Source organism: Pinus tabuliformis, chromosome X, assembly GCF_031772625.1.
Source record: "Pinus tabuliformis cultivar Carrire ecotype Pingquan chromosome X, CPIR1, whole genome shotgun sequence".
NCBI lineage: Eukaryota > Viridiplantae > Streptophyta > Pinopsida > Pinales > Pinaceae > Pinus > Pinus tabuliformis.
In genome coordinates, this window is record NC_142308.1 from 159,666,667 (window position 1) to 159,693,617 (window position 26,951).

Sequence of the window (26,951 nt, forward strand, 5' to 3'; positions counted from 1 at the left end):
GAGCGTCCGAGGACCAACACCTTCAGATCTGCCTCTGAAACCCTGGACACTCCCTTAAGATTTTGTGCCAACATCTAGGGGTCTCTAGACGCTGTCTTGACCACTATGTGCCAGCGTCCAGGGACTAAAATGCCTAGTTCTGTGCCAGCGTCCAGGAATCAGAAAACCCTAGATCAGAGCAAGCTTCGCTCCTATGATTTCGAACCCTTGCGCGAACTCCTTCCGTCAGACCTGTGCGAACCAAGACAAAAGAGAAGAATAGAAGATGGCTTGATCAATGTGATGAAATGAGCTTGAGGTCACTTCTATTTATAGGCTTTCCTGAGGGTCCACTTGGGGTTGAGGCCGACCTAACCAATTTCACATGTGCTTAGGGCCGACCCATTCCATAATACATGTATGAATAAAATAATTCAAAAATCAACTTTCACTTGACCAAATAGGGTGATCTTTAGGTCGATTTTGGTCCTCTTGAAGAGAGTAATTTAATGTAAGCATCATCTTGGTCATCTGAGCTATCTTGTGGGAGAATATTTTAGTGGTGAGAGTAGTGAGCTTTTGCCGGTCCATCCTTGACCAAATTTTCAGTGGATTTCCAGGGAGCTTGCAGGCTTTGGGAGTGTGCTTTTTCCAAGTGAAATGTTCTTTGCAGAGGCATGCACCGTAGTTGTTCTGGGCTACGCAGTTCTTGGTGGAGGTAATTGTGGGTGAGACTTGCTTGAGGGATTTGGGGCTGATTTGAGTTGGAGGTGTGAGAAGGTAGGTTTGGGGAGATTTCTCAGCCTTTGGAGGGGTATAGAGGCCAAATTTCATGTAGGTCGTATTTTCCTAGCAGTGGGGGAAGCCATAGAATTTGGGGGTGATTTTGGAGCGTCAAAACAAGACCAAACCCTTTTTGGGTTTTTCCAGGTTTTGTGGTGGAGAGCCCAAGGTTAATTTGGTAGAATTTTTTGGGCACTTTTAGAGGCTCAAATAGGGGTTCCTTTTAGCGAGCAGTGCAGAAATATCCAGGGCCAACACAATACACTTTGGAGTAGTTGTTTCCCTTGCATCCAGGCAACATTTCTTCACCTTGGATTGTCTATCTTGCCTTAGCAAGCCCAGGTGCACACATTTCATGCATTGTACTCTTCTATATATATAATAAAATGGCCGAATTTTGGCGCAGTCCTGGTGCAAATTGTGGGTGTCTAATGACTGTCTAAAAATTTATGTTTGTATGTGTATCTTTGCTTAATATCACTGTTAATTTTCCTATTAGGAATATTACATTAGTGCTCTTGATTAAATGCCAATCACATGTCCTCGTATATGATATGATCCAATGAAACACCACAATCCCATTGATCCTGAAATCTGTTAAACCTGCTGAATTTTGAATGGGATATGAAATTCTATTTTCTCCATATGAAGTCTGATGAGGTTGGAACCACTCTCAAACATCCTAAGTCATTTCATGGTAATGTTAAAAATTTAAGTAAAAGGATGAATCTAGGGAGCATCAAGGGTCACCTTGGGAGTATTCGGAAAGTAGAGGTCTTCACATAATAGTTCAAAATTTCCCAAAAAAAAAAAGAGCCTCACAGAACTGTGTGAACCGTCCGCCTTCTCTCGGATCCGGCCACGATCTGCAACAGATACACGTCCAGACCTTCACGGATCCACAATCGATCCTTTGTGGATCCTCGGATTGGGGCCCCCAGATCCGATTTTCTAGGAATCGCCAAAAAATGGCAGAACCACAGATCTGATTTTTGGATCTGCGTTTCTGCCAGAGGATTGGTGGCAAATATGTACAGGACATGGTTTTGCCTCCTGATCTTTGGGGAGGGGGATGGATCCTGCGACACTGGCTAAAACAACATCCAAAAGTGCTCTTTTTGTCTTCGAAACTTGCAGCGCAATTATAATTTGCAAATCCATGCAATAGAGTTCAACAAGCCAATCAGTAGGATCAACCAAGTCAGAATCAGAGTCTTGCAGCATTTTCAAATTTATCATTATGGGAGTGTCCATGGACTCACAGTCCATCATGCCAAATTTTTGAAGGATCTTATCAAGGACTTTATTAAGCTTCTCATAATGCATTGGATCCAGATCCTTAATTTCAAAGTCAATTTCCTCTTATACCAGACAAAGAGATCCTCAGTCCCATTCAGAAATAAATTATCAAATTTATGGGCTCATCTTCAACAACTAATCAACATTGCTCTAAATTGTGAAAATTACACCAAACTGGAATCCTATTGTAGCAATTGGAATTTATTTTTCTAATTGTTAATTATTTGAACAATTTATCTACTATGACAAATATCAAATAAACCACACTTCAACCTTCACAAATAAAAACTGCGGAAATAATAGCATTGGAATTCGAGAAAATACTAGCACACACAATAAAAATGACAAGGTTATTTTTAAACAATTGTCCCCGGAAAAACCCAACTTGGGAAAACTAGTGCAACAATTGAGGGTTTTATTATTATGCAGCAGTGAGAAATTATGAGTACAATATAGGGAAATTTACCCTTACTTTGGGTGATTTCGGCACTGGATTTCCTCTGAAAAGCAAGCCGTCCAACTGGGCATGCGAAGGCTCTGCATCACTTTGAAGCTGCCTGCTATGTGTGCTGCCCAAACTAACTGCTATTCAAGCCATCCTGCCTGCTGTTGGCTGGGAAAATTCTTCTTGGACACTCTAGGACTCCTTCCCGACCTTTGGAACTAGAGACGTCTTCCCTTCTCAACAAATCGAACTGCCTTCTGAGGCTTTTGCGCTAGGACTGTGCAACCTCCTGGAGAAATTTCGGCCCTCTCTGTAAATGCACTCATTGGATCTGGAAATCTTCCTCCAACCTCACTATCCCTACCCCTCACTCACTACTTTGATCTCTGGATCTTCGACAACTACTGTTGCTCTTAGGAAATCAAACTTCTGGTGTTCTGGTGTGTATTCTCCAAGTGCCCATCGACTTCCTCTTATAATCCACTATTGGAGCACCAACAACCAAGATTAAAACTTAATCAATGGCTAGGATCATCTTGGAGTCGATCTGTGTGAGTTTCTAGATGATTCACACCTTGAATTAATTAATTCTGATTAATTAACCATATTCCCTAAGTTTAGACTTAGGAAATATTTAAAAATTGGCTAATAATCTAATTAAGCCATCTCTAGGTGGAATTTCCAGAAACAATTTCTGGGTTTTGGAGATCTCATGTATTCTAGCCTCTCCACCAAATTTCGTGGCTAGAACACATTCGATGCTACAAAAACTAACACTCCTTCTTAGCGAGGGTTGTGTTCTCTCTAGTGTTGCACATCTTGCCATAACACCCTGTCTCTGTATCACCTCTGTCACGTTGCTGATGTCTGGCTGCTGCTGCCCACCAATTACTGCGCAACTTTGACGCTGCATCTGTGTTGCTGCTGACACTGCCATACTGTTACCAACACTGCATCTGCACTACAACTCCCTCTCATCTGTTGTTGTTGCAACTACAACTACTACAACTGAGAAGCATCCAAAATACTGAATCAATTGTGTTTAGTATGATGCATCTGTCTCCTGAGTCTCTCATTGCTACTAGCATCTGCATCGTCACTGAAGAATCTGCGCTGCTGCTAACTCTGCACTGAGCCACCTGCTCTACTGTCAACATTGCACTGCGCTCCTTAGCATCTCACTGCCACTAGTCTGTAACTATCACTTTGGTACTGACTGTGTCAAATTCCACTGATCCATCCTGTTACTGAATAGTGTGGGGCCCTTGTAGCCAGGTAATGATCGATGAGGTGAACTCCTCAAGGACCCTGCTCAAATTGGCACATTGGAGTCTTATACTCCTCCTGGATTTGGTGCCCCACAATATCCTTTCAAGCCTAGTCCCTGATTGGGACCCTTCCTTTCTTTGCAACTCGCACTAGACAACTCACACTTCCTCTGGCATCTGCCTCCGACAACTGGAAGTCGATCTGCTACGACAAATATCAATAAATCACACTGCAACCTTCACAAATAAAAATTGCGGAATTAATAGCGTTGGAATTTGATAAAATACTAGCACACACAATAAAAATGACATCGTTATTTTTGGACAATTGTCCCCTGAAAAACCCAACTTGGGAAAATCGGTGCAGCAGCTGAGGGTTTAATTATTATGGGGCAGTGAGAAATTATGAGTACAATAATATAGATGCTAAAATATGGCTATCCTGCAGAGAGAATACTGGCAAAAATACTAGAGGGAAATTTACCCTTACTCTGGGCAATTCCGGCACTCAACTGCCTCTGAAAAGCAAGTCGTCCAACTGGGCCTGCGTAGGGTTTGCGTCACTCTGAAGCTGCCTAGTCTACGTGCTTCCTGAATTGACTGCTATTCAAGTCGTCCTGCCTACTGCTGGCTGGGAAAATTCTTCTCTGACAGTCTAGGACTCCTTCCCGGCCCTTGGAACTAAAGACGTCTTCTCTTCTCAGCAAATCGAATTGCCTTCTGGGGCTTTTGTGATAGGAATGTGCAACCTCCTAGAGAAACTTCGGCTCTCTCTACAAATGCACTCACTGGATCTGGAAATCTTCCTCTAGCCTCACTATCCCTGCCCCTCACTCACTGCTTCGATCTCTGGCTCTCCGACAACTGCTGCTGCTCTCTGGAAATCGATCTGCCAAGGAAATCGAACTTCTGGTGTGTATTCTCCAAGTGCCCATCGACTTCCTCTTATAATCCACTGTTGGAGCACCAATGACCAAGATTAAAACTTAATCAATGGCTAGGATCATCTTGGAGTCGATCCATGTGAGTTTCTAGATGATTCACACCTTGACTTAATTAATTTTGATTAATTAACCATATTCCCTAAGTTTAGACTTAGGAAATATTTAAAAACTAGTTAATAATCTAATTAAGCCATCTCTAGGTGGAATTTCCAGAAACGATTCTGGGTTTTGGAGATCTCATGTATTCTAGCCTCTCCACTAAATTTTGTGGCTACAACATTTGAAAATTTGGGTAACCTCGAATCCGATTGCAACAACTGATGTTATTTCTTCTCTTTGTTAATTTAATTAAACAAATTATTTGCTATGTGCTACGGCAAATATCGAAACAAGTACACTGCAACCTTCACAAAACAAATACTGCGGAAGAAATAAAAATGTTGGAAGGAATAGATTCACACACACAAAATACACCGTTATTTTTGGACACACAAAATGCACCGTTATTTTTGGACTAAGTCCCCAGAAAAACCCAATGTGGGAAAACCAGTGCAGTAGCTAAGGGTTTTGATATTATGCAGTAGTGAAAATCTGAGTACAAACTATGGATGCTTAAACTAGCAATCCAAATAGAGAAATAACTGGCAATAATAACTAGTGAGAAAAATTTCTCACTACACAACAATAATTTAAGAATCTGACTCCGACACCAATTCGGCCGAGGTTTGACTCCGACTCTGACTTGGTATCAACTCGGCCGGCTCGATTTCAATGACTCGGTCGTTGTAAAAAATACATTAAATATTTATTTATTTATTTTATATAAAAAAACATAATTTTAAAAATTTTCATTCATGTTTCCAAACACACATCATTAGAATATAGATAGAAGACAACATATGATCAAAGTAGGCTAATGAATATATCCATCATATCAAAATGGCACCCAGTGCACTGTCCAGTACATACATGATCATGATATAGAGATCAAAACAAAAACACATAACTAAGGAGGCTAGAAATGGCCTCTACAACAAAAGTAAACTATGACCAGTACTACTAGCTACTTCCAGAGGAACTGAGATCATGTGGATCAATCTTTGGATCATCATCAGAGTCAGATAGGGCGCCCCATGGCTCCTCCTCATCACCATCTCCAACTGTAACTGCAGAAGTGGTAGCACTAGCAGGCTGTGCAGCAGCTGCACGCTGAGATAGGTGAGATATGCGCTTATGTCGTGGCTCCACAAAAGAAGCGCCTGCAACTGGAGGACTTGGGGCTGGCCTTGAGGCTGATACAATTGGATCAGGGTTTGCATTCAACTGAACATTATGTTCGAGTGTTTCCTCCACCTGTAAATCCAAGTCAAGATCCTCATCAGAGTCAAACTCTGCTGGATGACTCTCCACTACCCAATCTGGTGTTGGATCAATGTCTTCCAACACAATGGGATTTGAATTAGATCTTTTGTTCAGCAATTGGTTGTGTCTGAGCCGGAGGTTGTATTGGACATAGACTAGATCATTTAACCTTTTTGATCCAAACGGTTTCTCTTCTTTGTGTGAATCCTCTCAAAGACAGACCAATTGTGCTCACACCTAGTAGCACTGCAAGTTTGACTCAAAATATGAATTGCAAACCTCTGCAATTCAGGACAATGGCCACCAAAAGCCTCCCACCATTGTGCTGCAAAAAACATAGGAGTGTAATGAGTTAGCTCAACAAAATTACAAATTATATCCAACTTTCAAATTATAAATGATTTAATGAAATAAGTATTAAGAATTTGAAAATTGAAATCTTTGTTTACCTAGCTCATCTACTTCCCTTGCAATCTTTGCTAGATTCTTCCCAAAGGTACCTGAGGCACTACTAAAGGTTGTGGCCTGTCGGTGTATCTCCAGCTGATCACCCTCCAATGGGCTCATGCGATCAATGCAATCAATCAATCCATCTATAGCCTCCCCCTTCAAAGTTCCTATTGCCTTAGCTTTATAATGATATCGTGGATTCAAAAAATTCCCAGCTGCATGTATAGGGCGATGGAGTTGATTGTTCCATCTTTCATCAATGATTACCCAAATGGGCCCATACTTAGCCACTTTATCCTTGTATGCCCTCTTTATTTGCTCCTTTGCTTGATCCATAGCCTCATAAATGAAGCCCATAGCCAATCTTTCCTCATCTACCAACCGCAACACCTTAACCAGTGGCTCAGCGAGCTTCACAATTTCTGCTGCCTTTCTCCAAAATATTTCTTCATTAACTTTCTTTTTCAATTCTTTGCCTTCCCGTTTGTGAGACCACTGGCTTTGATTCCATTCTTCATTGGAAATAATCTTTTGCAAGTTTCTATGTTATGAAAGCATAGATTGCAATGTCAAAAAATGAGTAGCAAATCTAGTGATGGCAGGCCTAATAATATCCCTGCCCCCTGTGTGTTTCCTCGTCAGGCTCAAAATCCATGAGTGATTGTAGATAAATTTTATTATGCTTTTGGCATGATCTACAGTGTTTTTGACCCAATCTAATTTGCCAATATCCTCAAGCATGAGGTCTATGCAATGTGTAGCACATGGGGTCCAAAAGATGGTTCTGTGCTTTTCCTATAATAGTTTACTAGCAAGAACATAGTTAGAGGCATTATCTGTGATGACTTGAACAACATTAGCCACCCCCACCTCCTCAACAACCTCATCCAATAGCTGAAACAACAATTGTCCATCTTTTACCTTATCAGATGTATCAACTGATTTTAGAAACATGGTTCCCTCTAGGCAGAAGATAAGAAAGTTTATGATGGTATGGTTTCTTTGATCAGTCCATTCATCTGACATGATGGTACATCTTGTTCTTGCCCATGAGTCCTTGAAATCTTTCAAATACTCATTAATGGAGGCAATTTCTTTGTGCAAACGATACCCCCTTAGCTCATGCATAGTAGGGCCTTTGAAGCCTTTTCTAGCAACATGAATGGCATCAAACATAGGCTCATAATATGGTGAACGGGAAGCATTGAAGGGGATATCAGCGTCATACCACCATCTAGCTATGTAATCACAAGCAGTCTGCGTCAATTCTTTCTTCCAGTGGGCTGCAAATGACTTCTACTAGGTTGAGGACCATGTGCATCTGATGGAGAGGAGGGAGTGAAATAACTTTTGATATTCATATCACCCTTTTTCATTTTACCCTTTCCCTTTTCTTGAATAGACTCAAAAGAGGGAGGAACATATCGTAGGGGGTTGGATGCATCAGTATAAGGGATAGAGGAAGAACCCTCAAAATCAAAATGGGGGTTGGTAGCCAACATTTTTTGTATATTCCTCTTCCTCCCAATTTCAGCCTCTAACTCTTTTTGCGTAGCCTTATCTTCTTTAAACATCTCAAAGCTGGCTAACAAATCCTTCCTAATCTCCCCAATTTCTGGTGAGGTACATGGAGTAATTTGGCCTCTAATCCCCTCCAAGTGTTGTTTCAGCCTATTAATGCCCCTAGGACCTTCCTTAATTTTCCTATGGCAAAATTTGCAATGCATTGACTATCAACCATTTCAACATATGCCCAAATAGCATCTTTCACTCTAGGTGCCATTTTTTGACTTGGAGATGAAAGCAAACAATCTGAAAATGAAAAAAAAAACATTGATTCAATGTTCATTTCTTTCACAAAAAACACTCTTTAGGATTTCTAGATTTGCACATGAAATTTAATAAGCAAAAACAGATTTTTACAAGTGAAAAAAAATACCTCTAGGCACAAACTGCCTCCTCAAGCTTGCTCCAAGAAACCAATTCCTCAATGCTACTCCAAATCGTTGCCCAAGAATCTCCTCACTCTCGCTTCAATGCTTGCCCAAGACTCCTCACTGCTGCTCCAAAAACAAACTCAACAACTCCTCACAAACTCTCACTGAAATTCTCACTCAAATGCATGAGATGGCTGTGAGAGAATGAGAGGGGTTGAGTGGGTTAAATAGGGTTTACAAGAGGGGAATGGACCCAAAGACCAAATAGGCAAAATTTAAGCCGGTTTGGAGTCCCCAAATTTTATTTTCTTTATTTATTTTTTTAAATCGCAGTTTCCGGTTCCATTGGGCCGCTGTCACTAACTCATTTGAGTTAGATCTGGCTCGACCAAGCCGCCCGGGTTAATATCGAGCCGACCGAGTTGTCTAACAACTCGACTGGCTTGGTATTAACCTGGCTAGCCGAACCGAATCCATGGCCAAGTCATAATTCTAAGGCCTGGCTCGGACCAACTCAGCCGAGTCGGTTCCAAGCCCGCTGGTTTTTAAAACTAAGCTCCACATGCAATCCAACACTGACCTCAACTCGAATTAAGTTGCTCCATTCTCCCTCTGCGCAGTCACTGCATCAGCCTACGTAGTCACTGTGTCCCACAAGCTCGGAACTGCGTCTCCTCTTACTGTCTCGTCAGCTGCTTTCTGGGAAACTGATTCTCCTAGCCTCTGGAACCTCTATCCAACTTCTGGCACTAAGTCTCAACTTCTCCCCAACAAAACGAAAATCTCCTCTAGAGGGCTCTGCGCTGCCTCTCTGTGGCAATCATTCCCTCTCTGCAATGTACTCGTCGGAATTGGAAAAGCTTCCTCTCGCCTCACTATCTTTGCCCCTCTCTCACTACGATTTCACTGAATCACCTCCGGCAACTGAATGATGCTACTCAGGAGATCGATGTCCCAGCAAAATCGAATGCTCAACTGATTTGGTGCGTCTTCTGCAAGCCCCATTGACTTCTTCTTATAATTCTCTGTTGAGACTTCAACGACCACGATTAAATCTTAATAGATGGCTAGGATTAACTAGAAATCCTTCCATGTACTTTTCTATAACATTCTCACCATGACTTAATTAATTCTGATTAATTAATCATATTTCCTAAGTTTAGACTTAGGAAATATTAAAAACTGACTAATAAATCTAATTAAGTCGTCTCTGGGTGGAATTTCCAGAAATTATTTCTGGGTATTGTAGAATACATGTATTCTAGCCTCTCCACCAAATCTCATGGCTAGAACACATCCGATGCTACAAAAACTAACACTCCCTCTTAGCGAGGAATGTGTTCTAGTGCTGCAACCCACTGAAACAACACCTTGTCTCTGCATCATCTCCTGTCACGCTGCTGATGTCTGGCTGCTGCTGCCCACCAACCACTACGCAACTCTGATATACGTTGCATCTGTGCTACTGTTGACCATGCTAAACTGTTGCCAACACTGCATTTGCATTGCAACTCTCTCTCCATATGCTGCTGCTGCAACTGAAAAACATCCAAAATACTGAATCAATTGTGATCAGTATGATACATCTGTCACCCGAGTCTCTGAATGCTGCTAGTATCTGAGCTGTCACTGAGGCATTTGCGCTGCTGTGGACTCTGCACTGCTTCCAACTCTGTATTGCGTTGCACAGTATCTGACTGCAACTAAATCTGCGCTTGTCGCTCTAGCATCTAATTCTACTGCCACCGATCCATCTTGCTACAAAATACTGTGGGCCCCTATAGCAAGCTATTGATTCAAGAGGTGGACCTCCTCAAGAATCTTACCCATCTGTAGCACCTTGAGGCTACAATACAAAGTCACCCCACTTTACTCCTGGTGGTATGTCAGTAAACATGGCGAAGGCTTCCTCCAGCTTGGAGGAAAGCTTATCGATCTCTGTTGATGCTGCTTGCTGGTCCTGCGTCTCCTCCTTGTCCTTCTTCCTGAGAGGACACTGGGTGTTGTAGTGGCCAAGCTCATCACATCTGAAACACTTGACCTTCAATGGGTCCTTCTCCTCTGCTCCCCTTGTTTTTGAGTGGGACCCTTCGATGCGAGGGCCACATTCTCTTCCTCCCTCACCTGCTTCAACCCGCTGCTGCTGCCACCGATGGAGCTCTTCACTAAAACTCGCCTCATATCCTCCTGCTGCAAATCAACCCACATCTTGTCCCACCTTGGCAAGGTTTCTCTGCCCAAAATGCTTTGGACGAATACCTGCCACTCCTCGGAGACACTGTTGAGTGCTAATCGTACTAGCTTTGTGGCTTGAGGTGCTGCTCCAATAGCTGACAGTTGATCCCAGATCGCCTGAATACTGGTGTGGTAGGGGTCTATGCAATCCCCTTTCTGCATCCTGGTGCATCTCAACTTCTCCTCCAAATACATCTTCCGCTGCTTGGAAGTGCCCTGGTATAGCGTGGAAAGTGTATCCCACATCTCCTTGGTCATTCCTTGGATTGTTATGTGTGATACAATGTGATCTTGGACACCGTCAAGAATCAACCTCCTTGCCCTTGCTATCTCCTTTCAGTGTTCCTTTAGTTGATCTACATCTGTAGGGATAGCTACCACTGCATCTATGAATGGCTTCAGGCCATATTCATCCAGAAGGAAGGACATCCTTGCCTTTGAAATGACATAGTTGGAAGCACTGTCCAACCTATTTTGATCTCGCACTCTGACAGTGGCTATCTCAGCAAAATAAGTCAAAATCCTCCTCTAACTTTCTGCTCAACTGCTGCTAGGTTGTACTTACTCCTTGCTGGAGTGAGTAAATCTATTCACAATGACTGCTGGTTTGCAACATAAAATCGAACTTCTGAAGCTAGAAGTCCCTTGAGGAAAATTTCCCTCAGTGTGTGCTCCTTCTTCCTCTTGATGCTATTTTGCACTAGCAATTGCTGCAAAACACTACGTCCAGCTAGAGATCTGCTTTGCAAGGAAAATACCGGCTGCTTCCTCTGCCTCTGGTAATCCTCGAACTGGAGAAATCTGATTTCTTTGTCGCTCTCTCAGAGAAATCAAATTTTCCTCAAGAAATTGACCCTCTTGGCTAAGAAACTATGCTTCCTCTGAAGGTTTCGAATTGCTGCTTACACAGAGCTACGAAATTCCTCTTTCCTTTTGCTATTGAGCTCTTCGACTTACAATCTGCGCTCTGATACCATGTGAAAATTCAGCTAACCTCGAATCCTGTTGCAACAACTGATGTTATTTCTTCTATTTGTTAATTCAATTAAACAAATTATTTGTTGTGTGCTACAAAAATATCAAAACAAATACACTGCAGCCTTCACAAAGCAAATACTGGGGAAGAAATAAAAACTCTGGAAGAAATAGATGCACACACAAAATACATTGTTATTTTTGGACTAAGTCCCCGGAAAAACCCAATGTGGGAAAACCGGTGCAGCAGCTAAGGGTTTTAATATTATGTAGTAGTGAAAATCTGAGTACAAACTATGGATGCTTAAACTAGCAATCCAAACAGAGAAATTACTAGCAATAATTAGTGAGAAAAATTTCTCACTCCATAGACGATCCAACATTGACCTCAGCTGAAATTGAGCTGCTCCTTGCTCCCTCTACGCAGTCACTATGTCAACCTACGCAATTACTATGTCCCACAAGCTCAGAACTGTGTCTCCTCATTGTCTCGTCAGTTGCTGTCTGGGAAATTGATTCTCTCGGCCTCTAGAACCTCTATCCAGCTTCTGGCACCGAGTCTCGACTTCTCCCCAGCAAAACGAAAATCTCCTCTAGAGGGCTCTGCGCTGACTCACTGTAGAAATCACTACCTCTTTGCAATGTTCTCGCCGGAACAAGCAAATCTTCCTTCGGCCCCACTATCTTTGCCCCTCTCTCACTACTTCGATCTCACTGAATTACCTCTAGCAACTGAATGCTACTACTCTGGCATTCGATTTCCCAGCAAAATTGAATGCTCAACTAATTTGGTGTGTCTTATCCAAGCCCCATTGACTTCTTCTTATTATCCTCCGTTGAGACTTCAACGACCACGATTAAATCTTAATCGATGGTTAGGATTAACTAGAAATCGATCCATGTACCTTTCTAGAACATTCTCACCATGACTTAATTAATTATGATTAATTAATCATATTTCCTAAGTTTAAACTTAGGAAATATTAAAAACTGATTAATAAATCTAATTAAGTCGTCTTTAGGTGGAATTTCCAGAAACGATTTGTGGGTATTTTGGAGAATACATGTGTTCTAGCCTCTCCACCAAATCTCGTGGCTAGAACACATCTGATGCTAAAAAAAACTAACACACCCTCTTAGCAAGGAATGTGTTCTAGCGTTGTAACCCACTGAAAAAACAACCTGTTTCTACATCATCTCCTATCATGTTGCTGATGTCTGGCTGCTACTACCCACCAACCATTGCACAACTCTGATATACGCTGCATTTTACTGCTGCTGACCTTGCTAAATTGCTGCCAACACTACATTTGCACTGCAACTCTCTCTCCATCTGCTGCTGCTACAATTGAAAAACATCCAAAATATTGAATCAACTGTGATCAGTATGATACATCTGTCACCCGAGTCTCTGATTGCTGCTAGTATCTACGCCGTCATTGAGGCTTCTGCATTGCTGCTGACTCTGCATTGTGCCAATCTGCACTACTGCCAACTCTGTACTGCGCTGCACAGTATCTGACTGCAAGTAGACTCTGCATTTGTCACTCTGGCATCTATTGCATCCACTGCCACTGATCCATCCTGCTACAAAATACTGTGGGCCCCTGTAGTAAGGAATTGATTCAAGAGGTGGACCTCATCAAGATTCCTACCCATCTGTAGCACCCTGAGGCTACAATAAAAAGTCACCCCACTTTACTCCTAGGGGTATGTCAACAAACATGGCAAAGTCTTCCTCCAACTTGGAGGAAAGCCTATCGATCTCTGCTAATGCTGCTTGCTCGTCTTGCTTCTCCTCCTTGTCCTTCTTCCTGAGAGGACACAGGGTGCTGTAGTGGCCAAGCTCACCACATCTGAAACACTTGACCTTCGACATGTCCTTCTTTCTCCTTTGCTCCCACTATTCCTGACTGGGACCCTTCGATGCGAGGGCCACATTCTCCTCCTTCGTCACCTGCTTTGACCCACTACTGCTGCCACCGATGGAGCTCTTCACTAAGACTCATCTCAAATCCTCCTGTTGCAAATAGGCCCACATCTTGTCCCACCTTGGCAAGGTTTCTTTGCCCAAAATGGTTTGGACGAATACCTGCCATTGCTCGGAGACACTGTTGAGTGCCAATCGTACTATATCTGTGGCTTGAGGTGTTGCTCCAACAATTGAAAGTTGATCTCGGATCGCCTAAATCCTGGAGAGGTAGGGGTCTATGCATTCCCTTTCTGCATCCTGGTGCATCTCAACTTCTCCTCCAAATACATCTTCCGCTGCTCGGAAGTGCCCTGGTATAGCGTGGAAAGTGTATCCCACATCTCCTTGGCCATTCCCTGGTTCGCTATGTGTGATACAATGTGATCTTGAACACCGTCAATAATCAACCTCTTTTCCCTTGTTATCTCCTTTCAGTATTCCTTTAGCTGATCTACATCCGTGGGGATAGCTACCACTGCATCTATGAATGGCCTCGGGCCATATTCATCCAAAAGGAAGGACATCCTTCCCTTCCAATGACATAGTTGGAAGCACGGTCCAACCTGTCTTGATCTCGTAGCCCGGTAGTGGCCATCTCAGCAAAATAAGTCGAAATCCTCCTCTTCTCTTCTACTCAACTGCTGCTAGGCTCTACGCATTCCCTGCTGGAGTGAGTAAATCTTCTCACAATGACTACTGGTCTGCAAGAGAAAATTGAACTTATGAAGCTAGAGGTCCCCTGAGGAAAATTTCCCGAAGTGTGTGCTTCTTCTTCCTCCTGATGCTATTTTGCACTAGCAACTGCTACAAAATACTGCGTCTAGCTAGAGATCTGCTTTGCAAGGAAAATACTGGCTGCTCCCTCTGCCTCTGGTAATCCTCGAACTGGAGAAATTTGATTTCTTTGTCACTCTCTCAGAGAAATCGATTTTTCCTCAAGAAATTGACCCTCTTAGCCAAGAAACTACGCTGCCTCTGAGGGTTTTGAATTGCTGCTTACACAAAGCTACGAAATTCATCATCCCTTCTGCTACTGAGCTCTTCGGCTTACAATTTGCACTCTGATACCATGTGAAAATTTGGCTAACCCTGAATCTTGTTGGAATAGCTAATGTTATTTCTTCTATTTGTTAATTTAATACAAATTATTTGTTGTGTGCTACGACAAATATCAAAACAAATACACTGCAACCTTCACAAAATAAATACTGCGGAAGAAATAAAAACACTGGAAGAAATAGATGCACACACAAAATACATCGTTATTTTTGGACTAAGTCCCCGGAAAATCCCAATGTGGGAAAACCGGTGCAGCAGCTAAGGGTTTTAATATCATGCAGTAGTGAAAATCCGAGTACAAACTATGGATGCTTAAACTAGCAATCAAACAGAGAAATTACTGGCAATAATTAGTGAGAAAAATTTCTCACCCCACAGGCGATCCAACGTTGACCTCAGCTCAAATTGAGCTGCTCCTTGCTCCCTTTACGCAATGACTACATCAACCTACGCAGTTACTACGTCCCACAAGCTCGGAACTGCGTCTCCTCTCACTATCTCGTTAGCTGCTGTCTAGGAAACTAATTCTCTTGGCCTCTAGAACCTCTATCCAGCTTCAGGCACTGAGTCTCGACTTCTCCCCAGCAAAATGAAAATCTAATCTAGAGGGCTCTGCGCTGCCTCTCTATGGAAATCACTACCTCTCTGCAATGTAGTCGTCGGAACTGGAAAAGCTTCCTCCGGCCCCACTATCTTTGCCCTCTCTCACTACTTCGATCTCACTGAATCACCTCTGGCAACTGAATGCTACTACTCTGGAGATCGATTTCCCAGCAAAATCGAATGCTCAACTGATTTGGTGTGTCTTCTCCAAGCCCCATCGACTTCTTCTTATAATCCTCCGTTGAGACTTCAATGATCACGATTAAATCTTAATTGATGGTTAGGATTAACTAGAAATCGATCCATGTACTTTTCTAGAACATTCTCACCATGACTTAATTAATTCTGATTAATTAATCATATTTCCTAAGTTTAAACTTTGGAAATATTAAAAACTGATTAATAAATCTAATTAAGTCGTCTCTAGGTGGATTTTCCAGAAACGATTTGTGGGTATTTTGGAGAATACATGTGTTCTAGCCTCTCCACCAAATCTCATGGCTAGAACACATCTGATGCTAAAAAAACTAACAGAACACGTCCGATGCAACAAAAACTAACCTAAATAGGCATCAATTCAAGATTACCATGCACGAGGTGCCTAATTTCATATTCTTATCCCTCTTATTGAGGTAATCCTTTGTTTGGTACATCTAGCCATCTTCATCTTGGAAGTCATAACTGACTTCTTTTTGGCATAGTTCAAGTCTGCTCCAAGTCCAAAGCTCAACATGAGTCTGCTTGTCACTTTCTTTGCTTTTTTCCTCCATTCTTTCCATCTTTTGCTACAGCTCCAACAACATTCATCATGTACTTGCAATCTTCACTAGGTGGGCATTTAAGAACAATCACAACCAAGCAAGATATACAAAGACGAGACTAATAGAAATGACAACAATGGTAATAAACAAGAAAGAGAGGTATAAAATACTTATCTTTTGAGAGCATGTCGGTGCCCTCTCGATCTAAGCCTTCTTACATCCAACTTGCAAATTAACCTTGTCCACATCATGATGTCATACCTTCCTTGCAGGAGCTAGGGTTTCTTATTTCAGCAAAAACAATCAGACCTAAGATTTTGTCCATAAACCCTAGGGTTTTCCTTATCCAAGCTTTGTTGCTTACAAGGGTCTTCAAACCCTTTCAATTGTTTAAAACCCTAGAATATTTATGAGATGAAATCCATTATTGTCATTAGTCAATCAATCATCCTTGATCTTATAAAATCAGGTAGCTCGGCTTCTTCAAATCATTGAGGCAATAGATTTCATCACAGTAGATCTCTGTACCCAAGTACTTAAATGACATCAATATCTTATAGAAAACATAGATCTTTAGCAATAATAGGTTGATCCAACATCATAGGCCTGTTGTGATAGGGTAATATCAGATCTGCAAAAGCTTTGATCTTCATCTTTGAAGAGGGACTCGGCCTCTTTTCCACTATAGGCAGACTTTCTTTAAAAGTATACTTTAATGACCTATCTCCATCTTTCACAAACTAAGCATCCATGATTTAATAAACATATTACAACATCATCTTATTTGAAAGGTCACATATTTTCTCATGTAGCTATATTGCTATGAACCAATGTCATTTATGCCATATATTAACAATATCGAAAAGATTCCTTTAACATTCACTACTGTCCTCAAGGGTTTCTTTACAGTCCCATGACTTTTACTCATCAAAGTATCCAACATCAATAGATTTAGGTCTCACTACAAATCTATAACCGAACTTATATTTGGTCCTCATAAATAGTCTACAAGAATGAGCTAAAGGAACTAAGAAATTAAATTTAGTGATGATGCATATCTTTTACAGATTTCTAGCTTTTCTGGATTCTGAAACTTCATGTCTTGAGTAGAAGCAAAAACTTGATTGGAAGCTAAATTTCCTTCTTGGACAATATTTGATCAGATCAAAAGGAATCATTATCATCAACATATTCATTCCTTGACTTCTTGTGAGAAGGTTCATTAAGATCAGCTGTAGAGGCATGTTGCTTCCCTTTTCTTTTTTAGTCATTAATTCTTTCAAGATATTTGTTTTGATAGTGACCATATGCATGGAAACAACAACTTTGAATGGATGACATGTCCCTTCTTTCTTGAGAGGGAGGAGGTCTTTTTCCTGGAGCAGATCCTCTTCCTGCATTTCTTTGAAATTTGCCAAAATTTCTTCTATCTTTGTTATTTTTTGAGTGAGTTGCAAATGCTTGAGAATCTTCATCTTGGGGATTTTGAATCTTGCCTTTTGATAGAAGCCTAAATTCTTCTTGAGTGCAAACAACCCATAATTTTTTACAATAAGGTGCATTTTCTTTGCCACTGATATTTGATGCAAAAGAATCCCAGGAGTCAGGTGTTGAATTTGGGTAGCATCGGATGTGCTCTAGCTCCGAAATTTTGTGGAGGGGCTAGAACACATGAGATCTCGAAGACCCAGAAATCATTTGGAGAAATTCCACCCAGATTGTATTTTATTAAAATAATTAATATTTTTAAAGGGGTTCCTAAGTCTAAACTTAGGAAAATAAAAATATTAATGAAATTATGGGTGAGAAGCTTCTAAGAGACGAGGATCAAGTCTAATTTAATCTTAGCCGTTGATTAGGGACTTAATCTCGGCCGTTGATTCATCAACAAGAAAAGTATAAGAGAAGACTTGAGAGTCATTTGGAGATACACTGGGCAAATACTCAGTAACCCGAGGGAAATCAATTCTCAAGGAGAAGGAGTTTGATTTCAGAGGGAGAGTTGCAGGGTGAAGGAAGAGGAGGGCATCAACATCAGTCAGAGACTGAGGAGGAGGTGACGCAGAGCATCAGAGGGACAACGCAGAGGGAAGATCAAAGAGACAACACAACAAGGGACGTAGTCCTCACGCAGAAGTGACGCAGTGAAGGTTGAAGGGTCTCCGGAGTGTCAGAATTTCTCCAGAGAAAGGGGGAAAATTGTCTCAGGTGTTTCTCTCAGAGGTGTCTCTATATTCTGTAAAATCGTTCCTTGTAAAGAGATTGTTGCTGAAGAATAATAAATAAACCCTCATCTGCTGCACTGGTTTTCCCACATTGGGTTTTTCCGGGGACAATTGTCCAAAAATAACTGTGTTGATGTGATTGATTCTTGTGCTTGTATATCACTGTTATTTTCTCTATGCTATTATGTGACAACTGCAGTAGAATTTATTTTGATGTTTACTGAAGGGTTTTGTAAATAACTTATTTAAGTAGGAGAAATAAATTGGTTATTGCAGTAGAATTTCGTGTTAGAAATTTTCACATCAAGCAGACCATTGAGTGTTATAGCTACAAGTTCCTTATCAGGTACATTTTCATCAATAACTTTGAGTTGATCTCTTAATTGAGGTATTCTTATGAAGTATGATGCGACTGTATCATTCTTTATCAATCTTTGTATCACGAAGCTGATTCCTTAGACTTATAGATTGACTAATGTTGTTGCTGGTGTATAATCCAGTGAGAGCATCATACATTTCCTTGGAAGACAATGATGTTGATGGCAATGATGTCGTCTTCTTGGAACTTGTCTTTTCTTGCTTGATTAGCTAGTTCAGTGACTGTTTCTTTTCATGATACCCAAGACCTTATGCCTTGCAATAACAATGTCAATTCTAGTCTTTCATGCTCTAAAGTTTGTATCTCCTTCAAGCTTGTTTTCTATCTTCATGAAGGAATTCATGATGAAGATGATCAATCAAGACAAAAGATGTAGGATGTCAATGCTCTTTAAGGTGATGTCAATGCGCTTTTCCTTCCCCAAAGCTTTGATACCATGTTGATTTTCTAGTTGCAAACAAGACTAGAACAATTTTCAAATTGATAACTACTTCCAATGATACAATTTGACTTCTTTAGAGCATTCCAATTGTTAAGTAGTTATACTTGAAAATTTCAACCATAAACTTCAATAGAGCAATAGAGCTCACAAAAAACAATAAAGCAAAAGACACTGAAATTTTTTGGGACAAAAACCCACAATGGGGAATCCAATAATCTTTCCTTATGAGAGAGAGTTCAGTTCATCAATTGTACATCAAAATATTCCAGTTAAAATGCCAACCTTTGACTTCAATAAATGCCAAGTCAAACCTAGTCAAATGAGATAATAAGTCAGCATTTGCTCACAGTCAAAGTCTGCACAAGAGGGCTGAATTTTGGCATGACGTTGTTGGTCAAAGGGCTGAATTTCGGTCTTGCAATTTCTATAGAGAATTAGGTCAAACCTCAGTGTTTGACCTATAATCAAACTTTGGTCAATGGCCCAAACCAGAGACAAAGCTTCGATCAATGGACAGTGAACAAACCACAAAATATTCGGCCTCCAAACCTCAGTCAATAGCTCAATCAAACAACATAAATTTGGTAAAGTCAACGCTAGTCAACAAAAGTCAAAACTCACTAGTTAACGTAGAGATAACCCTTCTTCTTCTTCCTCGTACGTGTGAACAGATCTCCTTGTGATTGGTCAAATGAGTGAGTTGAAGTGATGTCAAATAAGGTCCAACGAATGCCAATGTATATGTGAGTCAAGAGTTGGGTTTTGACGTTGGGGTCAAACTCCTTCAAGTGGTGGGGCTGACTTGTCCAATTGAGGTTGACATGGACAACTGGAAGGTAAATAATTTCTCCTTTGTTTTTTGACAATGAAAATACCAACCATAGCTACTATTTTTCAACACGTGATCGGGTTCGTGAAGACCATTATTTTACAAATTAAATGCCCTGAGTATGGGACTTCAATAGAGACCTTTTTCACCACCACATAGGATATTCTTGTCAACATGTGGGATATAAATTGCACACCTTTGCATTGCTTGACTCACTCATTGAATGCCAAACACTACAGAATGATTGGTTCAATGGGGGGACTTCATGTAGTTTCCTTCCTCACATGGATGGCGAGATTTCATAAGGGAGGAAGGATGCATTTAGACGAATATATTGGGTTAGAGTGCCCCTTGATGAGGTGGATCAGAGCTTCATAGAGTTTTCCACTAGCACTAGGAGATTTGGAGGCTATGATATGCTCAGTGACAAGGGGTCTAAGAAGCCCGTATGCTTGGTCGAAAACTCATGGGTTAACATGCCCGCTTTTATAGCCATGAGCTCCTCTCTCAGGTTACTTCATCCTCTTGTTGCGGAAGGAGTTGGACATATGGAAATTTGTATAGTTTTAAGAAAACTAGGCTTGAACAATCCAAGGCAGAGACAATAGTGTATGTGCACATCAATCTTCGTCTTATTTATAGGTAGAGGGAGGATTGGTTGAAAGGCAAGACGAAGATGTGGGATGTGTTTCTTGATGATATGGGTTTGGACAAAGTGTTGAGTTAGCATTAGCCAACTTGGATCTTAATGAACTAGTGCTAGAGCTTGTTACTTTGATGATGTTGATCCTCTTGAGCGGTCATCCTCCACACTAGCAAGTGCATTTGATTGGATTGGGTATAAAGGAGGAGGATGGAGGAGAGAGTAGTGGCAGTGACGCTGATTTTGATGATTTTGACATGAAGGAGGACTACTTACAGTGACAATCTATGAGATTCTTCCATTTGTGGTTCTAGTATCTATTCTATTTTGTATTTTCCATTGACATTCCCACCTATAGTAGTGTTGACTTAGTATTTATGTAATGAATTTTGATTTTGATGACTTGATGAGAAAACTCAAGTTTCTAGTTCTAATTTCTGGTGTGTGTACCATTTGATGTTCATTGATGTAGTACTAGTAAGTACTAAATAGTTTTATGATTGAATTTGATATATATATATATATATATATATAACGTGTCCTCCATGTCATGTTTCCCGGGTCACCATGTATCATCTTGGATACTCGTATTTCTATATTATTCGTGTCCCATGTCGTCATGTCAAGTGACTTGATATAGAACACTATAACAATCAAATTGTATCAACCACTGGAAGAAGAGGAATATAAAGCAATTTTTGCTAGAAGGCATACACCATGCAAAAGCACACCAATGTAAATCCAGCTTAACTTAGGATTTTTTAAGCACAAAGAGATTTACATGTTGGATCTTAGGCTTGAGATTTACATCCGAATTTCTTTATTTTTTTATTTATTTTTATCCCTTTGGGTGCTGAACAGGTCCAAAATTTAAGATGGATCTATAATGGTAACATGGAACCACAAAAGAAGAAAAACCTGGATTCGGAAAGGTTGTACTGGAAAGGGAATCATTTGAAAATCTAAGTACAAAGCCAACAATCCATAGGATCCTTTAACTATTGGAGAGAGGGTTTTAAGAACTTTTAATGCGTCGGGTTTTAAGAACTTTTAACGCGTCGGTTTTAAGAACTCTTTAACACTTGTTGGTTCGAAACGCGTCAGCCAAAAATTTCTCTTATGTGATTTCTCCCGAAAGACTTTGCTTAACTTTTAACTTTTGAGCACACTAGGAAAGTATTAACATGTACGTTTTCTGCTCGAAAAGCAACTCTCTATTTTAGTGGAAATGGAGCAAGATGTAATCTTCAGCCTTAAAGGGAGAGATTAACCTCTGAAAACAGGTTTAACATTCACTAAATGATTCGATTATATTAATCCCGACATAGAGGAGCCATCCCAAATGCTATTTTGGATCTTATCTGTGATAGATCCTTTAAGTAAATGAAGGAAAATGACACATGCCTTTTAACCGTTGGATTTCTTACAGCCTATAGTAAAAATTAGTCTCCAATAACCTAGAATTTTCTAGGAGTAGACTTGTATGTATGCATTTTTGGATGATATATCTTACGTAAACTATTCCAACATTTTACAGTGGCGCTTCATTTTCTTGACTTGGGTTGTTGGGAGATGGAAAGTTTATCCAGTCCTGTTGACAGACTATGTTTAAAACTACCTTTTCCCCAACATTTTCTTTGCCACGGGTTTATGCTTAGGGTGATATGTCGAGTGAGTTTAAGTGAGCGATGATAGACGTGAGGCAACTTTGTACTTTGATGTTGCAATCAAGAACATAAATTTACGTTGAGTAGCCTAATTGACAAATGCAGAATCAACCAATATAATTTAACAAGAGGAAAGAAAAATTAATTCGCTGTTAAAGCAAGTGAAATCTAGATTATAGTATTTGGCCCTCTTAATTAAATGGGTATCTCAATACATTTAGCTAGTTAAGTTGATTTTTTGTCTATAGTGCGGCCAACAGAGGCAAAAATAAGTTGGTTGGTGGTATCTTTAAGCAGGTAAAATTCATTTGACATACACTTAAAGGATCAAGGAACACTGATTTGTGCGATAAAAGCATAGTTCTGTATTTAAAAAAAATGTTCATTGCAATTATGCTTTTGAAGTAGTTTTTCCTTCATTTTTAGGAATTCATGGTTAGAAAAAACAAAAAATTATAAAATGACGCATGGTTACATATCTTAGTAAAATATAGTATTGTTGTAGATGTTGCAATATCCAAAGTTATTGTATTATTTACATTGATATAAATTTTTCGTGATGTTATACTCAATCCCATGTATTATAATGTCTAAGCTATTTTGTGAAAGTAGAATTTCGTTGTGCTTTTTAGGAGCTGCACATCTTTGATTGTGTAACTTGTTTTATTGCAGCGGGGCTTTGACACATTCTGTAAAGGCATTGGATATATCCCTTAAAATTGATACAGAGTTGGCCTTGGCAGTTGGAAGGCGAACAAATCGTGCATGAATTAGACGAAATATTCCATCCTTTTTTATAATTTTATTTGTCTTGTTTCAAGTTAAAGTCAAGCTAATTTTTACATCTTATGAATGATTTCCTAATTAAGATTTGTATTATGCTATTTCAATGTTGCTGGTAAGACAGTCCCAACAGGCCTTTTTGATGTTGAGTGACAAAAAGAAAAATCATAGCCTTTTTGATATTGAGTAACAAATGTAAAAAAGGCAAAGCATAATATGATGCTTAGAGTCTGGACTTTGTATTGGTACATTCCTCATCTTTTTCCTTTTACGTATAAAGGAAAATATGCCAAAGAAACAAAAATGTATGCTTGTCACTGTTATCCTCCAATTTTGTTGGAGGGTATAAAAGTTCCGAATTTCTTTGTAGAATTGAAAAATGTGTGTTATCCTCCAATCTTGTTGAAGAGGAAATAAAAGTTACAAATTTCTTTGTAGAATTGAAAAATGTGTGTTATCCTCCAATCTTGTTGGAGAGGGGTATAAAAGTTTCAAATTTCATTGTAGAATTTAAAAATGTGTAAAATTTTGAAAAAAGGAGAGAATTGGAGTGTAAGATGGATTTTGGTACGTTGCTCATCTTTTTCCTTTTACGTATAAAGGAAAATATGCCAAAGAAACAAAAATGTATGCTTGTCACTGTTATCCTCCAATTTTGTTGGACGGTATAGAAGTTCCGAATTTCTTTGTAGAATTGAAAAATGTGTGTTATCCTCCAATCTGGTTGAAGAGGGAATAAAAGTTCCAAATTTCTTTGTAGAATTGAAAAATGTGTGTCATCCTCCAATCTTGTTGGAGAGGGGTATAAAAGTTCCAAATTTCATTGTAGAATTAAAAAATGTGTAAACTTTTGAGAAAAAGAGAGAATTGGAGTGTAAGATGGATTTTGCATGAAAATGCAAACTATAAACATTTGAAGCATGTAATCTGCGTGAGTCTTCATGTGCATATAAGAAGTGCAAAAATGATCAAATGGTGGATATGAAATAGTGAGAGGAGAAGAGATTTGAAGATTTTGGGTAAGAGAATTAGTATTTGTTTGGAAGTATATGATATCCATCCTTTTTCAATGATGGGGCCTTTTTGGGTGCCCCCATGTATCGTGTTTATGTATTTATTTTGGGTGCTCCCATTTATTTTGTTTATGTAATTACTTTAGGCATTGTTTAACTATTCTATGTTTTGGAGTTTTTGGCCGGAATTTGGCGAAACAATTTTTTGTTAGATCGTGATTTTTGATTGTTTAAAATGCATACATAGATTCAATGCCTTGAAAGTGCCAGGCGCACTCAGACACTTGGATTGTGGCGAGTTCACAACTCAAACTCGTGATTCCAGTAAATCCCTACCAAGTTTTGGGCAAATTCAACCAGAAAATATCCAAAAAGGCTCCAAAATGTAGAACAGGTAGACTACAACATTACTTTATTGTTGAAACAAAACACACAATTGAATTATGTTACTAGCTTCTTAATGTGAAAGTTCGACATACGCCCCTTTCATTTCTGTTAAGAATAAATTTATTGTTGTCATCAACCTTTTCTTTCTTCCTTTTAAAGAAATAAGATGTTAGATTCATAACATTGGCATGTTTAGTGTCGCCTTTTTATATTGCTGATGAATAATTATAAGGGGAATTTTTTTATGAGAAAAATGCTTGTCTTTTTTATATTAAATCATTGGTTTTAGCCTTGAGGGGCAAGCTGGCTTGGTGAAGGAGTGTGGCTATAGATCCCACTAGTGTTCATTTTCTCACAAGAAGTTGTAGACACATTATCCACAGGGGCGTTCATATTGGTTAGGTGGTTACTTAGTGTAAGCAGTGTTGGGTGTGGAACTTGATTATCTTCCTGATTGTTCAGAGGTTTTTTTGCTTCAACCGTGCTGGATCCCTATTCTTAATAGGGCGGCAACGTCGCCCGTTTAATCGCTATCAGGAGGGGCGACATTGACTCTTATGAGCTCCCCTCTGGCAGGGGTTCGGGGGTAGCATCCCTGAAGTTAAAAATAGATGAAAATTTGCCTCGTAAAATATTGTAATTTCGTAGTCAATCTAGGCCATTCATTAGGCAGATGATCTGATGGTATTATTTATGTTAATTTACAGTTTTTTCCCTAAAAGGCAACCCTACGGTTTATACGAGGGAATTGTATTGCAATTGTGTATTATTATTCTGAGCGAGAAAGAGAGAGGAGATGTGAGAGCGAAGAGGAAATTACAACAGATTTGATGTAGGTTGTATATCTTCATTTTGCTGGATAATATAAAAGGAAAGACTGACTATTTCTCCGTGGATGTAGCCCAAATTGGGTGAATCATGTATATTTGTGTCTCTTTTGTTTTATGCATTTCTGTATTTGTGTTTCCGCAATATTTTGTGTATTCCATTGCTCCATTATTAATTTCTAAAGATTGGTATCCGAGCCGAATGTTTATTTGACTGATAAACTCGGAAGAGAGAAGGGTTCCTAGTTTGAGTGGAAGTAATGGCGAAAGATGGTAGGTTTATGGTCAAGAAATTTAATGGCCAAAAATACTAGCTGTGAAAGATGCAGATGGAAGATTATTTTTATGAGAAAGATCTGTACCTACCATTGAGTGGAAAATCAAAGAAGTTGACGAGTATGACAATTGCAGAATGAGAGATTCTCGACAAAAAGACACTAGGAACAATACAGTTGTATCTGATAGACCATCAGTGGCATTCAACATTTCAAAGGAAACAACAACAAAAGGCTTAATGATGGCATTGGCCAAACTATATGAAAAACCCTCAACCTCAAATAAATATTTCTTATTTAGCGTCTATTTAATATGAAGTTGTCAAAAGGTGGAGTTGTTGCTGATAAGTTAAATGAATTTAACACTTTTACTAGTCAGTTAAGTTCTGTAGGGGTAAATTTTAATGATGAAGTTAAGGCTCTATTATTTTTGTGCTCATTGCCAGAAAGTTGGAATGGCTTGGTTATGACTATTAGTAACTTTGTCTCTAGATCTAGTACTTTAAAGTTTGATGATGTTGTTGGTGCCATCCTTAGCGAGGAAATGTGACAGAAAAGCTTTGGTGAGACATCAGGTAATGCTTTGACTGTAGAGACTAGGGGAAGAAAAATGGAAAGAGGAAGGAGCCTAGGAAATCACAGTAAGTCAAGAAAAGGTAGATCCAAATCCAGATCAAGGATAGTGTGCTGGAAATGTGGGAAGAAAGGACACCTAAAGAAAGACTGTAAATCTTGGAAGGGAAAAGAAGGAGATGGACAATAAGAGAACAATCATGAAGTGAATGTGACAGGTGATGTGTTGCAAGATGCTTTGATTATTTCATTAGAGAATATTATTGATGTCTGGGTGGTATATTCAGGGGCCTCATTCCATGCCACACCTAATAGGAAACATTTTCATGACTATGTTCAAGGAGATTTTGGACAGGTTCATCTGGGTGATGATAAACTCTGTAAAATCGTTGGAATGGGTAAGATTTTTATAAAACAAAAGAATGGAAACCAATGTCTATTGAAGGAGGTGAGGCATGTTCCAAATCTGAAGAAAAATCTAATTTCAATAGGGCAGTTGGAAGGTAAGGGCTGTGTAACTATTTTTACAGGAAAAAACTGGAAGGTCACTAAAGAAGTCCTAGTAATAACAAAAAGAGAAAATGTTGGTACATTGTATGTATGCAATAATATTTCTAATTCTGTTAATGTTTTAACTTCCACAGGAGCAGATATGACACTATGACATTATAGGCTCAGGCACATGAGTGAGAAGGGGATGCAAATTCTTCACTCAAGAAATTTGTTGTCAGGTTTGAAGCATGTTGCTTTGGAATTCTGTGGAAACTGTGTTTATGGAAAATAGAAGAGAGCCAGATTTATTAGAGTTGGGAAGGAAAAGAAGAGTGAGAAATTAC

General features: G+C 39.7%; 1 protein-coding gene across 2 annotated transcripts in view; it reads left to right on the forward strand.

The window, feature by feature from the left end:
* QPT (quinolinate phoshoribosyltransferase) overlaps window positions 1–23,147 on the forward strand; it is a 332,914-nt gene extending 309,767 nt beyond the window's left edge. For both annotated transcript variants that reach the window (XM_089448013.1, XM_089448012.1), the window contains exon 10: window positions 22,930–23,147. In XM_089448013.1, coding sequence (XP_089304139.1) covers window positions 22,930–23,026 — 97 coding nt within the window. In that variant the 3' untranslated portion in view covers window positions 23,027–23,147. The remainder of the gene's footprint in view (window positions 1–22,929) is intronic.
* Window positions 23,148–26,951: the final 3,804 nt, after the last annotated feature.